The sequence below is a fragment of the Acanthopagrus latus genome, chromosome 19 (genome assembly GCF_904848185.1).
Source record: "Acanthopagrus latus isolate v.2019 chromosome 19, fAcaLat1.1, whole genome shotgun sequence".
Taxonomy (NCBI): Eukaryota; Metazoa; Chordata; class Actinopteri; order Spariformes; family Sparidae; genus Acanthopagrus; species Acanthopagrus latus.
In genome coordinates, this window is record NC_051057.1 from 13,131,182 (window position 1) to 13,149,658 (window position 18,477).

Consider the following 18,477-nt stretch of genomic DNA (forward strand, 5'->3'; position numbering starts at 1 on the left):
CTTGGTGTCTTTTCAGACAAAAAACGAAAGAGTTTTTGCACCACAAATGAAAGCTCCACAATATTTATTACACTGAGAACAGCAACATTTCGTTACCACCAAGTCGCACACCACCTATGCCTTTATTATACTCCAAACGCAAAGCATACAGCTGCGGAAACTGAAGGTTAGTTCATCCGGAATCTACTTAGAAGATGCCTTCTACACATGCGGCAACGCCTCATAGCTTGTGGCACGGTCACAACAAACTGGAGGTACAAAAATGCCTATGTCTACTCAGTATGTTTGAGTGGCAGGGGCGAAAACATAAAAATAGCTCCAGTTGTTTGCGGTGGGGCTCCAACACACAGAAAGTTGTGACATATTTATACTGAAGAGAGGGCTGGGGCGCCCTAGGGCGCACCTTAAAGGGCACTGTAGCGCGTTTTCCAGTTGAAACAACTTTACCATGTCTTTCTGTTTCGTGTATGACATGGAGAAATATTGCTTCACAAAAGACTCACAAAGAAATCATTTATATGAAACCACAGCTCCGCCATCACGCTGAATCCTATCCTCCCATGTGGATAAGTGGTTTCTGACCTCCAACAGGGTCCAAGCAATTTTGAATACAACCCCTCCAAACATCATGACAGTTGGTGTTTTGAGCACTATGTTTACTTGACTACGTGGGCTGTTTTCTCACACCACCATGTATTTTCTACATTAGCAGTTGCGTGAGGCAAAAGGGAAGGAAAGCAATCAGTGATGGACAAAGGGAATGAAATATGGAAGTTGGGAGGGAGAGAAAACAAGTAGAGGTCTGACAGGAGATTGGAAGAAAGTGCAGCTGTTGGAGGAGTGAGCCTGTCCAAGTTATTGCATTTCCCACATCTCTGTCACCCTTTTGCTCCCAGCGCAGCCCCGTCCCCTTTACAAAGCTCTGAGTCAGTTCTGCGTGTTTATGCGTGTGTGTGTGTGTAATCATGGTTTAATGCATATAAGCATTTGTGTTTTCATGTGTGGCCAGTGGATGTGGATGCTCAGTGACGCTGGGAGGTGAAGTGGGCCAGCACGCCCCCTCATTCCTGTCCTGTTATTTGTCTGTGTTTGGTTGGCCCAATTTCTCCAGTCGGCTGCTCTTTTTGGTAGTGGGGTACATATGTTTCAATTCCTCGATACGAGAGCTACCCACAACTATGCTTTAATTACTTAAAGGCTTTTACCAGTAGCACACGAAAAGACATGCAACCGTAATGAATTGAGTGTATGAGTGTTTCTCACTGATTTGTACACATCAAGAAATCAAAACTATACAGATATGAAGGACACATTTATCCAGTGTCAGTTTTACACTGTTCAACCATCTTGTAAGTGGATGAGTGATAAGCTCAACTGTGTTTGAATGAATGTGAACGCACCTTTAAAGGCCCCTTTACGTTGCACCATTTTGTGCTATCCCAAACAATTTTGACATTTGAGAGAAAGGTGGTTTGAAAATTGTTTAGATCCTATTGTGAGAGATTCTGATTTTGTCCATGTTAAAATTCAGATATTTTATCCCAATATCCAACAGTGTGACCGCTATGAAGACCCTCATTTGCACACCATCAGAATGCACAAGACAGCTAGCATAATGCTTCTGCTAAAAACACATTTCCCAACTTTGCAAAATCTGCTTTTTATTTTGACTTATTCTCCCCGACTGCAATCAAGTCTCCTCTCTTTTTGTGAGTTTGTTTTCATTCAGAGAAGTGGCAACAGAATTTTATTGTTGCACTATATTTTTCCAAGTAGAGTACACCAACAAAGCACAACAGATGAGGCACATAATCAAAGAACTCACTAACACAGACCAGACAAAATGACAGCACCGTCGCACAACCAATTTTGAAGTCCATTATCAAAGCACCAGCCCAAGGCAGAGAGACTGACAACAAAACATCCAAGAGTGTACCATAAAATGCACAAGCGCACCCATTCAAAGATCACGTACACTTTAAACTACAGTGGCACTCAGTAGAGCACATAACAGTCCTCTTTTGTACCCTCTAATACATACCAGCCACTTGAATTCGCCTGAGTGTTAATCAAGAGCCATGCAATGTTAAAGAAAGTTAATGTGGTCTACTGTGGGCTGAGACCCATCCTCCATTCAAGTTTTGTGGAAATACGTTCAGTAGGTTTTTTTGTGATCCTGCCAACCGACCAACATCAAATCATCAGACCCGGGTGGGAACATGACCTCCTTGGTGGAGGTAATAATATTGTTGTGCTACATCATCAAATAATTAGCTGCATGCACAAGAAATGCTAATATATTATATACCTTAAGGAGTAGCCTGTTTGAAATTAAATGAATAAAGAGTGGGGTCTCACTGGGGTCTCTCAACAACAACCACAGCTGAGTTGGCAGATTAAGGAGGGCAATATATTCTGAACAAAACTGAATTTGATGTGTTCTCATGGACACAATGGCAGGTTTATGACTAAAAGGAAGTGCAGCATTTGGTTTTGATCGCTGCGGTCGGCATAATTCTGCCAGCCAAAGCTGTTGAAATCTTCACCGCTTCCTATATACTTCCATCTGAATGTCATGTGTTCACTTACTGGCAACACATTTTTGGTTGCTTCCACTGAACTATGCCCCGATTGTAACTGGAAATCTCAGCCATCTGTCATGGTCACCATTTAAGAAAGTAACCATTAAACATCACTTTAATTACCAAAAAATATGCAGGAGGTAAATAAAAAAAATGAGTGCAGTTTATATCGTAATATAATAATACATTAGAATATTGTGTTTATTACATCTTACAGGCAACAGTTGAGCATAATCGTTAATATTATTGGTGGATGCTCATTTTTTTTTATAAAGCAACAGTTAACTATAGCACATGACCTTTCAATTCAAATTACAGTTATGTTAGTATTTCATTGTTATTACTGATATTAGATTTTGACATTTATAAGATAATGGTGCCGACTAGCAAAAGTTGTAATAGTTTAATCAACTAGTCGACTGATCACACATCCCTTATGGATCTAGTGGCACTACCTGCTGCTGCAAAATGATAAAGTCAAGATTATCTGCTTGCTCAGTTTAGGAGCAAGTATAACACATACAGCGAGAAAGCGTGAGATGTTTTCAGAAGATAAATATTTTTCAATGTCACAGGAGAAAATAGTTTCCAGCCCAAATATCACTCAGTCATTCCGTAATAATTGCAATACCATATCTTCTATTTCCCAGTAGGCCTGTGTGTGGGCTCACCTTTAAATGTCTCTGTGTGTCTTGACGCACAAGTCTTTGAATGATTAAGATGAATTGGTAACCTTGAATAATATGTCCCACATGAAAGAGAGCTGCAGGGAAGCTTGTGATCTCAAAGTCAAATGTATTACTCATGGCTAAATACTGATGAGTTATCTTTTGATTGAGTTGTGGTATTCCCAGCAGATGTACGAACACACACATCATCACACAGACACAGTGTTGTTTTTTTTTTTTTTTCTTTTTTCCTTATTTCCTTGCAGCAGTGTCCACACCCTCCCTACAGGTGTCCTGGTCCAGTTCCCTCTCTGTAGTAATAATAACAAAAATAATAATTGATAACTCAGCCCAGGCATATCCAGCCAGCATGTGCTGATTTTTGTACTGGCCACGGAGTGCTGACGTGATTTTCCCTGCCTTTTTTTTTTTATCTGCACGATTTTGATGTGTGTGCGTGTGCTCGCCTGTGCTCTTGGCTGCCTCGCTTGTGTGTAAGCCACTACTTTCCCACGTTGTGGAGTAGGGTCTCCCACAGGCCTCCCTCCATGTCCCCCTCTCTCTTCCCTCTTTCTTTGCTTCCCTCTCTCTCCCCTTCAGTCTCCCTCCTCCTCTTTCTCCCTTATCCTTCTCTCTCTCTCCTCCTCTCTGCACCTGTACTCGGCGCTCCAGACCCAGCTGCTCCCATCTCAGCTCAGCGCTGTTGGCTGGAGCCCATGTTGCACTTGGCATGTCCTCTGAGACCCTGGGGCCACACTTGACGTGCGAGGGCCAGGCAGGCCCCCGCCCAGGCAAGGCTCCCGTGGCCAGGAGGAGCTGAGAGCAGACGGATGAGAGGAGGGCTGTGGGCTGGAGGAAGACCTGCCGAATTTTTGGGAGTAAAACGCTGACTCATTGTTAGGCCGGCTGAGCAGGAGATTGAGGAAGACGTAAGCGGAAGAGGGGAGGAGATATTAAGAAAAGGAACAGATGTGCTGTTAAAGCAAATTTACCTAACTTTTAGAGCAAATCTTGAGAAAGACAAATACCAGTATCTGAGCTTGGACTCAAAGCATCTGTATTTGAGGACCCGGGAATGAGACTGAACAGGCAGCTTTCTCCAGTCACACTGTGTTGCTTTAAGACCAACTGTTAGTAAGGAGTCATAGTCTGGGAAACTTTGTCCACTTGAAGGTTGATTTCAGTTTATTTCAATTCTGGTCTTATTTTCAGAGTTTGGCCATGATTTCTATCCATTGTGATAATGCTGTACTCGTCAAAGTAACTCCTGAGAACCAGGCACATGGGGACAATGCTACAAGATCTTGTTTAGATCAGGACTGCCCTAAGGAACCATAAACTTAAATTTGGCCCACCAAATATTTGTAGTGAAAGAAACATTTCAAGATATGATATTTAGAATTTACCCATCGCTAATTATTGGATAGGGAAATTGATGAACCAACTAAACTGAGCATGAATAAAACTTTATCCACCCCAAACAGCCAGATTACTTTACTGTACATTAGCCATGAGCTAACGATAGCAAGCAGCGGCGCACCCAACTCTGCACTCACCAGAGATTGTAGACCTTTTCACACAGACTTTGCATTGTCAGGTTGATAAACAGGAGTAATCCCAAAAGTTACAAAGTAGCAGCTCTGCGCCATTGATAGAGTCACCAAGTGGTAGAAGAGACATATTGTACTTTTAATGTTTTTTTGTTTGTTTGTTTTTTGTTAATGTTGTTTCATTATTTGAGGTAAAATTGCTTAGTATCCCAAATTAGTTATTTGTTATTTTTCAGGATCTGAGCATGGTGGTGAGAGTGACACTGGGTACAAAGTCAGTCACTTAAGGGGATGTCGTAACTCTAGGACCATTAATTGTCGGTTATGAACTTTGAGGACAAAAAAGTTTGAGCACCCCTGGTTCCGATGCTGAAATCGGTTCACACAAGCCAACAATTCAGCCAAATCATTCAGTGGTAAAATAGAAAGTAAGTCAGTCCATAAAGTCTGAGGGATGTTCACAGTGGATAGTTTGGCTCAAAATTATCTTGTCACTCTTGTTTTCTCTTTCACTTTTGGGGTTTGTTTGAAATCTGCATGTCTGCTCAAATTCCTTTCACCCTCTAAGCATCGTCTTGAGCCCATTTCCAGATGTCAGCCATAAGGTTGTGTTACGTTGTTATTATTGATCGTAGGAATGATAACAGAATGAAGATGAACTACCAAAATAAGACTTCACATCCTTACACTGAAGTTCTAGCAACATCTTCACTTAAAAATACATTTACCATGAAGTGGATACTGAAATGTGCTAACCTTTAAGCCATGTGAGTAGCCATCAGTCTTTAAACGTACTGCATTAGCATATATACAAAGGAGTGCTATGTGCTGTTATGGCACCACCACTTGAGATCTCTTCAATTAATGTGATGATGATGTGCCTGTTTGCTTTAGAGAAACTGTGAGTGTTTTCAGTGCATACAGGTCGTCACGTCCTACATACCCAAGCTTCTAGGGTGTTATTTTGTCGTTGGTTCCCCAAATTCCTATCAAGTATTAAATCTCAGATCTCATGGCTGCTTCTGTGCCAAGTAGGATGTTTTGGTATAGCAGTATACACAGCTGCATTTCTGTGAAGCTTGTTTTCATTTTCTTCTGAATTTCACAAACTATTGATTTTCCTTGTCTCATTAAAAGCCCAATGCCTTAATCATGTAAAAATATTTAAACCAGACTCCATTCAGGATTACATAAATCCCAGCTGCTGCAGCTGCTGCTGCTGCTGCTGCTGCTGCTGCTATCCATTTGTGTCTACTACATATGTTTTCTGTATGTCCTTCTGGATGTGAGAGTAGTCTGGCAGAGAAGAACGAGTACAGGGAGGCGGATATTAAAAAAGTTTAGATTACTCTCTCCTCTTGTTAGCTTTCCCACTATTTCTCTTTCCTTGTCGTCGATCCGGCAGACATTCTCAGCCCTTCTCCCCCTGACCCAGGAGGGGGTATCACACACGCGGACTCGCAGACCTCTAAATCTACTCAGTGACAGCTCAGTCCCGCTCTGTCAGGGCCCAAAGAAAGAGAGGAAAATCTATGTTCGGGGCCAGAAGAAAGAGCAGAGGATATATGTCCCTGTGCTTTGTTTGGCATCCCTGAGCTCAGATTCAATAGCAAGACATTAGTCAAGTGGTTGGCCAACAGTCTATTGTGTAGTAATTGACCCTGATGAAGTGGTGGGCCTTTAATTTGGGGAACGGTGTAAACGGTGTGAATTGATATCTTGGCTTATAATGTCCAAGCCTCTCCCTCCCGTCGCTTTTTGTATATATGTCATATATTGTTATTTAAATATACCAAATAAACCAAAACTAAACATTCCCTTTTCCCCCTCTGTTGCTTTGTTCATTTTCCAGGTACCATTATCCTGTTCCTAAGATCTTCTATGTGCAGCTGTCTGTGGGGAGTCATGAGTTTATCGGAGAGGGACGCACCCGCCAAGCAGCCAGACACAGCGCTGCCATGAAGGCCCTGCAAGCCCTGCGCAATGAACCCATCCCTGAACGGCCACCACAGGTAAACACATACACTTACAAACAAAAAGGCTTACCGTTAGTTATCTAACAAGCACTTGGCGGCTTCCCCTCTGAGAATTCCTTACCTCATATTAAGTACATTTCCATTACTGTAAATGACCATTTAAGACAAATGAATGTTAACAATCTTTTATGTCTCACTTGTTTGAAGCGATTATTGTTCACCTCGACCCTGTACCCTGTTTTCTTTAATAATGTAATGAAGGTCTGTGCGCTAGAACATTGTTAAATTATGTTTTTACGATTGCAATTGAAGAGGACAATGTGCAGAAGCTTTTTGTTCTGTTTTGGTCAACCCCGAAAGTCTTCTCCTACACACCTATCCATCCACAGATATGCATAGCTTTATTTTATTTAGTAATTAGTAAAGTAGTAGTCATTTTACAGCTGGGCAAACTATATGTTGAAAATAGTTTCTCAGACAGGAGTAAATAATGTATTTATGTCAATTTATGTCCTTAATGTATTATTGACTTGACTTACATTGTCCATGTTCCTGGTAATTAAGGAGCATGTCACCCAGTGTAGCGGTGCCTCATTATCCTTTTTGAATTGTTTTTGGACCCTAATGGATGCCCACTGGACAGAGGAGTAAGATCTATCACCCATTGTCTCTACATAAGCTTTGAAAGGATCAATTCATTGTTGGTCCTAGTCTTTCAAATTAATTTGCTGACAATAGGAAAAATATGAAATATCACCAGCCTTGTCCTCTATGCACATATTTAGTGTTCCACTCCCTTTGGACAGTTCATCCATACTCGACAAGTAGCCACTTATGTCAGGCATGGAGCTATTTATTAGCATGGTCTGAGTAGACTAAACTTGTACTCAGCATTAGGACATGCAACCAACCATTTTGTCATGATTTCAATATTTTGTTGATTAATCTATTGATCACTTGGCCTATGAAATGTAAAAAATATTCAGTTCCCAAGTATCCTCAAAAAACCTTGAACACTTACATGATCATAGGTAAGATTTTAATGTCTGTTGTGCCATTTTTCTTGAAAATAGCTTTGAATTACTTACACAATTTTCATTATTCGTGTATGAATGCGGGAACTGTCTTCACATGTTTGCACCTTATGAAACCTCCAGCCCCCGCACAAAGCTGTTTTCCTTCCAACCTGACGTCCTGTCATTCATTCTGTCCATAAAAGGTCACTCCACTCTCCACTTAGATTGTCCTCCAATCACTGCAGCCTCATCCCTTCAGCACTTCAGTCACCTTCCAGCTGCTTTCACGCCACATGACTGTTCTCTACTCCCGCCCCTCCTACTTGAAATACTCTTCCCTTAATGAAATGTCAAAGGATTTGTGCTTCTGATCTGTTGATGCGCTCCCCAGAGGCTCTGTTAAAAGTGTTACTGTGTTTTTTGCAGATTGTAAGATGAATGCATAACCAGATTGAATCCAAATCCACCTCAGCTCTAATTACTCTAATGCAGTCCCTACAGTTTAGTTTTCACCTGGCAGGAGTGCATATTCTCCCCATTTTGTCTTTCTTCATTTTCACCTACTCCCAATGTCACTATACCTTTCCAGAGAGTTTCCCCTCAGGCATGGCTGTTAACTGTTGTTATCATCTCCCACCGGAAATCAAATTACCCCATATCCTCACGGCCTGGCATCGCTGATGGTTATTCAAAACGCTTTGGCTCCTCTCACCTGCCTGACTCGCTGTCTTGTGGCGTCAGTCTCCATAAATGTGCTCTTTGTTTGCTGCTGCTTCTGAGTCTTGCTTTACAAATTGAGGCACATTGTGTCTGTCTGCAGTATATGTTTGTCTTTCTGTCTCCACACGAGTGTGTGTGCGCTCTTGCTCATGTAAATGTGTGGACTCCCTCAGGCTAAAGGTGTTCCTTGTCACCATGGGCTGTCAAACCGTTATTTTCAGGAAGACCGCAGGTAAATAGCGGCGATGTTCTAATTGTCTTGTGTTTCTACACCGGTAGAGCAACAATACGTAACCCAAGAAAACACGAAAAACCTCACCCAACTTTACATGACTTAAGGCAATAAAGATTATATAATGAAACTGCTGACTAACTCGGAAATCCATGTCAGTTGGTTTCGATGTTGGTATACTATTAGAATTAGGGTAATTAGAGTATCTGATATCAAACGAGTGCACTTCCAGGAAGAGATATTTAAATCTGTAACCTTCGTAATCAGGTTTTTTATGTTGGTTTGTCTACTGGGAGCTCCTTTTTTCCCATCGTTTGATCTGCAATCCTTTCACCCTCTTAGGTAATCAATTGCCCATAAGCACTGTTGTGAATGTGAAGCCCTCTGTTCGCCCACAGTCATTGTTCATTCACTGCAGCTCCTTCAGGGTCAGAGTAAATGTCTCAAAGCGTAATATGGGTTCCTCGCCTGCTTACAGTTTTCCCAGAACTCTCTGTCTAGTACTTCTAGTGGAAGTCAGATTTAGCCCTCTATTTGTCTTTGTCACAGGAAGGTTGCGTTTCTGCTCGGTCATTCAGTTTGCACGCTAATTCACTCCCACAGTTGCATGCAGATGCTCACACCCCGGCAGCTTGTTAACGCAGCCTTGAGAGGGGATTCACGCGATTAATCACACACATCGCTGATAGTGGCAGGTGGGAGTGTAACCCTGAAAACCATGAATACATCCATGTTCTAATGAAAGCATTTAAGCGTAAAACAACGGATGATTCCTTTTGGACTCACCTCCTTGCATGTATGATGGAAGAGGATATATGTCTGAGCACAAAGCACAGTGTGCACACACACGTACACACCTCGCCCATGTGAGGTCTTTCGCCCGGTGCGGTAGGTGTGCATCTCACCACGTGACTGCATTTCCTGTGAAATCCAAGAGATCTCGCTGTATGAATCATGCATCGTATCAGGTCGCACAATGAGGCACGAGAAGGGAAGAAGCCCAAAGGGAAAGACCGCAGCCATTCAGACTTAATCAGACAAAGAGGTGGACATGAGAAGATAAAGATCGAGACAGCACTTTGCCTTCCCATAGACAATTGGCACCAAAAGGTCCTCATTGTATGGCTGATGATATGATCTCTATGCTGTGAACTCGGTTGCTTTTTAAGTAGAAGGGACCAATGGCAGGACTATTCAGAAGTGAATGGAAATCAGTTCAAAAAGATTCAGTCTGTCTGGTCCATATTTAAACAACTAACTTAGTGATTAAAAACACAACCCAAGGCTCAAACCTGAGTCATCTGGTACTAAGTCCAGAATTACTTCATAGATTCATGGGCGGCAAATTTTGCGGATTGAGGAAAAGATGTCTTAAAATTTTTAACATAGCAATGTTCTTATGTCTGTCTGGATTAAAGGAAATTGTGTGATTATCCCAGTGAAACCTGCTGGTGCTTTCCACTGACTATCTTCAGTCATTTTGGGTGGATCAGCTCAGTGTTTCCCAGACAGTTCTTGATATTCCCAAACAATAATTTGTCTATCTTGGAGCAGAGAGCTAATAAACAAATATTCTCATATTTAATGGACCACCCCTTTTAGAGACCGTCCTGTACAGACAGAGGACCACCAGTCATGTCCTGGGATACTGAGTTCCCAATCCCATATCAGATAAGGATCCTAGCCAGAAAACAGGCAGGCTTCTCGTTGCAGCAGCTTGGCCGACATCCACCCTGTAGGCGTGTTATTCTAGGGTTGATATATTACACAGTTTTGGGGTCACACTTTTTGTAGTTTTTCATGCTTTTAATCAGACAAAAGATACATTTCCATTTCCTTCCATCCTCTACAAAAATCTTGCTTTAAACTCAAACATTTGCCATTGATCAGTAAATCAAGGAAACATGGGATCTGACTGTTGCTCCAACTTAATAACAAAAATGTCCGCACATGAAAGAACATTGTAGGCCTCAAGCAGGTTGTGTTCTCTACAACTGAGTATACTTCATTCATCTCTTGTGTGATTCATTATTGCTTTGGCCCAGACTGTTATGGCAAGATCGTCTTACACCGCAGTCTGTTTCAGGCCAACAGGCGAGCTTTGGTGATGCCACTTTAAATGAGTTAGCTTCTTTAAAGTGAAACTATCGCCAAAATGCAACTTATGCTTTTACACGAAGGTTTGACTCATATACATTCACCAAAAAAAAAGCGCAATTACAACGGAAGAGGCACTTTTAAGATTTACTGTAGTTTCATTTTCAGGCAAGCTACTTTTCAATAGAGTGCTACGTGCACTCTGACACTAGCATCAAAATCGCTGTTTTTGGTTTTTTTTCATAGTATCACCAGGGTCTCTACACGTGAACATGAGCATTGAGAACATTGTTTGTGTACACAGAGTTTACTAAAAAGAAGGTTTTTGAACAACTCACATTAGTAGCTATATCTTCAGCGCCATCATGGCAGACAAAATGTATTGATCCCCGAGTGTGACCTAACAGGAAGGCTAGAGGAGTGGTCCACCATTACTCTCTCCACTGAAAATGAGCTTTCCCAAAAACAAAACTATGGTAAATCTTAAAAGTGCCTCTTCCGTCGTAATTATGATTTTACACGAAAGTTTGACTTATATACATTCACAAATAAAGCCTCAGTTGCTTTTTGGCGAGAGTTTCACTTTAATGTAGCCATTTCTACAGATATAACTATTGAGTTTGTATGGAATCTGCCAAATCAGCATCCATGCCATCAACACATCTGAGAACATGCCTCTGTCTTTCAAACTAAAATAACGTGCTTCAACAACTTCAGGATATTCAGTGAAAGTTCAAGCAGCACAGGGAAATGAAGGACGCATTTTGAATGGAGAAAGTGTGTCGCCCATGTGTAGTTTAAGTATTTTTACTGCTTTCTCTCATCAAAGTCAATTTCTTTTTTAATTCAGACCTCTAAATGTTCATGATTTATAGATTAGCCATTAATTGAACTCATTTTACAAAACAATAGACTATTTGAATACCTTTAACCTAGAAGTGGCACTAGATTGAGCACAAACTGTACTTCAACCAGTTTGACTTAGATTTTTTTACCTTCTTTTCCAGAGCCCAGAAGAAAAAGCAGAGACTGATGAAGGCAGCGATGCCAGCAAATCAGAGATCAGCCTGGTCTATGAAATTGCCCTGAAGAGGAACTTATCTGTCAATTTTGAGGTGAGGAAACAATGACCATGTGTTAAAACATCGTATCACCAAACACCCACAAAAATGTGGTCATGTGACGCCACTATTCAGGTTCTTCCTGGACATTTGCTCAGAATGAATGAAGATAAGACCGTGTATATATGGGATGTATGAGTAGTCATGATGTATTATGAGATTGTCATAGTGTTGTAAGAGTTACGGGAACTTAAAAACTAATCACACTGATAAATACTCTGTCCCCCAACGATAATGAAATATGAAGTGCATAAGGACATGTGTGTTTACCCAGTTTTGCCTAATTTTCCTTCAGTGAGCTCACTTATCGTAAAGAGTTTCAAAAGAATGTGCGCACAGGAAATTTTGGATAGACCACCACCCTTTAAGGCTTGTGAAAATTCTCATGGTGTTAAGTTCAAAGTGATTTAGGATTGACGTAGAACATCAGTATGGGTTCTGGTGGCGTGGACTCATTGACTGGCGGTGACTCAGCTGATAAGGGACTGGTTTGTTTCCTGTAATCCTCAGCCTTTTGTACAGTCCCGCAAAACCAAATGAAGAGAACTCATATTAATTAATCAACCTGTATTTAATAAATGAGGTTCAAGTTCTATTTGATTTATTTGTCATTGTCATGCAAAGCCCCCTTTTTATTCCTCTCTGGACATTAGCCAGAAGCAGCCTGAAATCCAGGCATAAATGTGTTTTGTTTTTCTTTAGCTGCAGAGCTTGATAAAACTTTGACTTTTGCGCTTTTTTATATATATATATATATATATATATATAAATAAATATATTCAGATAGATAGACAGAATTTGACAGCAATTCAACATGACAAGTGAACCTTGGTGTCCAGAGGTTGTCTCCACTTAACAGCCAATATAAGCTTGTATTAAGTTTGTGCTGTCATGAAAACAGACAGTTTGTTTATTTAGTTTGTTTAGGTGTAAAAATCAGTCAATGAAGCTATTTCTCTCCTGGTTAAGATTCCTTACCCAAAACTACACAGTGCAGCTTTAATGTCTTTATTCTGTCACATATTTTATGTCCATTTCACTGTAATGTGCTGTGTTAATTGCCTCCCATTGTCTGCAGTATTACAGTACAACTGAATCTAATAAGAAAAAGTCAAAATTCAAACTCTGCCTTTAACATTTGTTTTGTTTTAGCATTATGATCCATCATGGTTTCTAACCACTGGGTGCTGTTGACAGGCAGAGAGTAATCATGTTGTCCCTTTAACAGCTCCTGATGAGAATCATTGAGGCAATCAATACAGAGCTATTGACATGAAAATACCAGTCCAGCTGCTCAATATCTAGCATCAAATTACGTCAATCTCAGTGCATTACATGAAAAGTATTTCCAGCTGGATATTGTCAGACCAAACTGACTTCAGTTCCATCTTCTACTCTCTCACATGTGAGTTCTTTGTCACAGACACCTGCAGCTGACTGTGACCGAGCTGTTTTACTCATTTCCGAACCAATAAATCACTGTCATCTGCTTAGCAAAGTCTTGCAAATCCTAACAGTATCTAATCTTTTATACTCAAAAAATATTTTATGCTGTGTAAAAAGCATAAGTGTATAAACTTCTTAAAAACCTGAGCAAAGGTGGTCATCAATTCAGTGGAAGTAGACGGCTGCAGCTACTCCTGAAGTATGTGTGATGTTGATATTGAAACCCCAGGGCTTTGTGGATTCTTTGGGATTTTCCTTTTCACGTCAGTACATTCTTAGTCAGTTTAACACCCAGCATGTAGTGACCATACGAGAAAATGAATCCAAAACCACCTTTGCACCTCTGTTTGTTTTGCTACAGTGGTTTCTGTTTGGTAAGAACATGTTCGTATTGACAGCTGCCTCTGAGAAAAGCTTTCCGCAGCAGAAGGTTGGCGACCTTGAGAAGCTCAGCTGGGAGCTGCCCCATGCTGCTACAATCCCCCACTGGATAAGAAGAGAGTCAACTGCCTTGATCTAGGAAGATTTCCTCTGGACCTTACAGGGAATTTTACCATTTCTCTCCTCTAACTTTTTCTCAATCCACAATGAAGCCTACTGTGTCCTTACATGAACTGCTTGATCCGTTCCCCTTGGCTTTCATCAAATCTCAGCTGACTCATCCAATATTCACTCCCTGATCGCCTGCCTCTTCTTCTACTGCACTCTGCAAGGTGCCAAAAACAAGGGAGGCTCAGTTTACTCTGCGTGCCCCCTCCCTTCCTCCACAGAATCCTTGCCTTCCACCTCTCCTACCATCACTCCCAAAAATCACACAGAGGGCTGTTGCGAGAGACAGGCGGATAGCGGGTGAGAGGAAACAAGAGGCGAGGATGGAAGGAAGGGAGGGAGACTCCTCTCAGTCTGTTGACTTTGCTTGCTAATGAAAGTTTACACAACATTGGAAAAATTGATCATCCAATCCTCCCCTTCTTTGTTCTCAAAATGTGCTCATCAGAGCATGACATGGCAATCCTTCCTGGAACTGCTATTAATAATTTCAGCCAGCTAAATCTGGATTGATGTCATTCATCATGTGACATGTCACTGTTCGCAATTCATTCATTTTCGGTCCTTCCAAATTGGAAGCTGACAGCGGCGGTTTTTAGGAGCACACCACAACCACATTCCTCCACTTCTTTCCTCTTCTGCTCACTGTCACTCTGGAGACTGGCTGTTCATTACTGCTGTCTGATGGGCAGTAAATCAGTAACCTCTCTCCACTTTGTCTTTCTTTCACTGCCCATCTACAGTTAATATCCTTTGACGATTGCACAAGGTTCGATTCGCTTTTTGGCCTTTTCTGCGCTGTTAATGGATTTAAAGTAAGAGAAAGAGACTTCGGAGAGCTGACTGACAGATTTGTTTCCCTGTCAGTTGATTGCATTTATTCTCCCTGGTGCCATATCAAACTAAACTGTCCGAAGGCCAGGCTGTGTTGAGGCAATTATCCTCCCTCTCATGGCATAACATACCTTTCTCTCCCCCTCATACTCCTGACAGCTCTCCAGCAGATTCACTTTCATCCTCAATCAGTGCGTTGCGTGCGATCTGCTCTCACACTGCCACTACACTGTGGCTGGATACCAAGTGTAAATAACTTGTGGGTCTTCTCTTGCCCACTGGGTCCATTACATTATAACTCATTAACTCATCAAAGTTTGGCCTGCCGCGTCACATCCCCTTTACCATGTCTACTTTGATGCACCAAGAAGAAAGTGCACACTCCTACGCCCTCACTAACAGACGATCTCTTAAACTCACACACACATGCACCCTACACAAAACCATAACGGTCACGTCTCATGTGAACGCCTTTCACAAGCATCCATGTTTTCACATCATCTCATCCCTGGCCTCACCGGGGCATGAAATTACACGTGAGTCACCGCTCGCTAGTGTCTGCTTTCCCATCCCTCTGCAACGATGAGGGTCGCCGCCACCCTGAGAGCCAGTTGGCTCATTTAATCCCCCCGTCAGGCAATATCAAACAGATGTCAGCATCAAAGAGGAACCAATCTATAAATCACAGCTTGTGTGTTGGATCAGAGGCTCCCTTTCCAAGGAGGACACAAGAGAAGAGGGTCCGAGCCAAGAACCACCCATCTTACAAGAAGCAGCTTCCTTCAGGGCTTGTCCATCCACCGCTCGTCACAAAAGAGCCTTTCTTCCCTCTACCAGTCCCCGCCATTGTCCTGCCGTGCTCCCATAGCCTCCTCTTCCAGAGTACCTGAGGTCTTGGATGCACGGATCCTCCCCGACTGCTCAGGGTATTGATGTCACGATGAGAAGCCGAAGAGAAGGCCTCCCATGTTAGAGAAAAGATGAGATGAGGAGACAAGAGGAGAAGGGGATTGGAGGGGAAAAAAATCAACATTGAATTACAGAGTGTTTCCTGTGTACAACCCGATCCTTATAATCAGGTGGTAGATGGGTGTGTTTGTGTTTGTTTGCATGTATGTGTGTGTGGGTGTGCGTGTAAATGAATGGAAGTTCTGAAATCCCATCGGTGTGCCGCAGATCCCGTGTCGTCTGCCAGGAGACTGACTGCAGCTCGTCTGCCGCCGTCTTGCGCCAAGAGTGTGTGACATGAGTGCACAGACACACACTTGGTATCACACTCTTTGTTGACTGCACCATATATCAATAGAGGCCATGTTTATTTTTTCTGCTTCCTTTCAGTGACTGCATGTTTTCGCTTTAGACAGCATAAGCGAATCTCATCTCAGAGCAAGACTTCATCCCATCCAGTCCATCACTCATTCTGCCATAGCCTTAAAAGTGTTTTGCATGAGCAGAAAGGAATGACTTGTTTAAAAGCCCAAAACCCAAGAGAATTGATTTGGTGACAAGTCACAGGAACAAGTTTCTTGGTTGTTTGTTTTGTCCGCAGGATTGCACAAAAACTACTGAACGGTTTACCACAAAACTTGGCGGGTGAATCTTGGCCCAGAATAGAACCCTTAACCTTTGATGCGATCTGGACACAGGAATGTTTCTCTAACTGTCTTTTGCAATAAAATATTTGCATTAATTACTTTGGGTGTAAAACAGCATCACTGTCTGCTGTCTTTGTCAGCAGAAAGTGTTATAAAGTTGGGTATTGGATTTCATCTTCATAACAGCAGGTGAGCCGCATTTGGCAGAAGCTCGTTGTTAATTATGTAACAGGTTAAAACCAATCAGAATCAGTGTGTTCACAGGATGGATGTAACACTCTGCAGAGCATGACAGTCAACATGACAGTTGATGGGAGGGGAATAGTTACGGCACATTATCTACTAATTAATTGGTCGTGGATGTTGTCATTTTCTCAGCCGGATGAAAAAAGACAAAATTAACCTATTAAATTTTAAGCTTTACCTGACTCACCCAAGTAAAACGTGTGTTACATCTTAATCTAAAAGGTTTTGAATAGGATTGTATTCCACAGCACTATATAGGCTATACATATTTCAAATGGAGCACGTTGACATTAATAATTGGCTTTTTCGCTTTTTTCCCACGATTTAGAGGACAAGCCACCTTTAGGTCACTAAGCTAGTTTAGCACAAAAACTGAAATCATGTTCATTTCATTTTGTTGCAAACAACAACAACTTAATGGCAGTATTTTTTGGCATTTGGACAACAATTGTAAGTTGGTTTATGCTGGACTGGGACCAGCTTGTTGCCTGACAGACAAACAGAGGTTTGTAGTGTGAATCAAACCAGGAATGTTGTGGTCACCCACCAGGATGCAAATATGTTTATTTCTTGGTCAGCTTACCATCTTGCTCAACCACATGAGCGGAATAGTTACACATGTTTAGAAGAGCCTGTGATGGACACAGAATGAGTGAGTGAGTACAGCTACATAAATGAAGACAGCTGAAGAGGATCCCCATCCTGCACATTAGACACGACATGTCTTCATTCCGCTAATAGCTTGCTTTTTCTAAGTGATATAAGCTCAGCTGACCAGTGGCCGATTCCGTGAAGTGTCATCATCAGCACCGTCGACACAAAGTAAAAGGGTCAAGAATGGGATGCATCTAGTCCCACTGAATGTTGTAATGCACAAGAAGCTGCCATGTTACATTTCCTTTTTCTTGTGATGAGCGAGACCAGAGCAGATCCCCCGGGTGGGAGTGAGTTTGGCTGTTGGAGCTTGGAGAGCTATGTGTAGTGCTCCAAGGCTTCCCTACAACACTCGTCCATACATATACTTAAAGTCATTGTGCAGGAATGCTGAGGGGATAACGGGTACATCGACAGCAAACACGAGGCCAGTGTCAGCCATGTTAAGATGAGCGCAGTTATTTGACTGTGATGAAATCTAAATATATCCTTATTATTTTGCCTTTTGACTGCAATTTCACAGCAATTGTATGATTTAAACCACTCCATGTGCATTATATGTTTTAGCAGATATTGCTGTAGGAGTAGCGTCATTTTATAGTTTTTATGTCTCCTTTATTTTGTTTTTATGCACAGGGCTTGCATTGTCATTTAAGCATGTTTATTAAACAAGACACAAGTTTGTCGGGGTATAGGTTTAGTGGTGGTGGAGGGGTTTGCACACGTAATCCTTTGTTCTCCTCAAGGTCTGGTATTAGTCTGTGTTGATGTGTGAAGCATTTGAGGAATGCTCAAGGTTCCGCTTATCAGTTTAATCTGTTTTATCGGTCGCTGGGTTCAAATGAACTGTTCCTTGATTGCATCTGATTGCTACAATTTGTGCTGTCTGCACCACAAATTGAGCTCAAATAAAGGAGAGCAGGAGCAAAAGAGAGAGAGAGAAAGAGAAGAGGGTGGGCTGGGGGGGTTGAGAAAGTACATTTACAGACGGTGGCTAGAGGGAGAGCCAGCGATGGAGAAAGTCGACGATCCATTAGTCGAAAAAGGCATCCGCATCAGCCGAACATGTACTGTTGGACTCAGTAAGTGTGTGAAACCTAATTCTTCCTCCAGCGTGTTTTCCTAAATAAGGTTGGGGAGAACCCCACCTGCTACACACGCACACACACACACACACACACACACACACTG

General features: G+C 41.9%; 1 protein-coding gene across 2 annotated transcripts in view; it reads left to right on the top strand.

Annotated features, from left to right (window-relative positions):
- Nucleotides 1-18,477, top strand: part of stau2 (staufen double-stranded RNA binding protein 2) — an 86,977-nt gene that overhangs the window by 14,008 nt on the left and 54,492 nt on the right. For both annotated transcript variants that reach the window (XM_037078290.1, XM_037078291.1), the window contains exons 6-7: nucleotides 6,653-6,812; nucleotides 11,849-11,956. In XM_037078290.1, coding sequence (XP_036934185.1) covers nucleotides 6,653-6,812; nucleotides 11,849-11,956 — 268 coding nt within the window. The remainder of the gene's footprint in view (nucleotides 1-6,652; nucleotides 6,813-11,848; nucleotides 11,957-18,477) is intronic.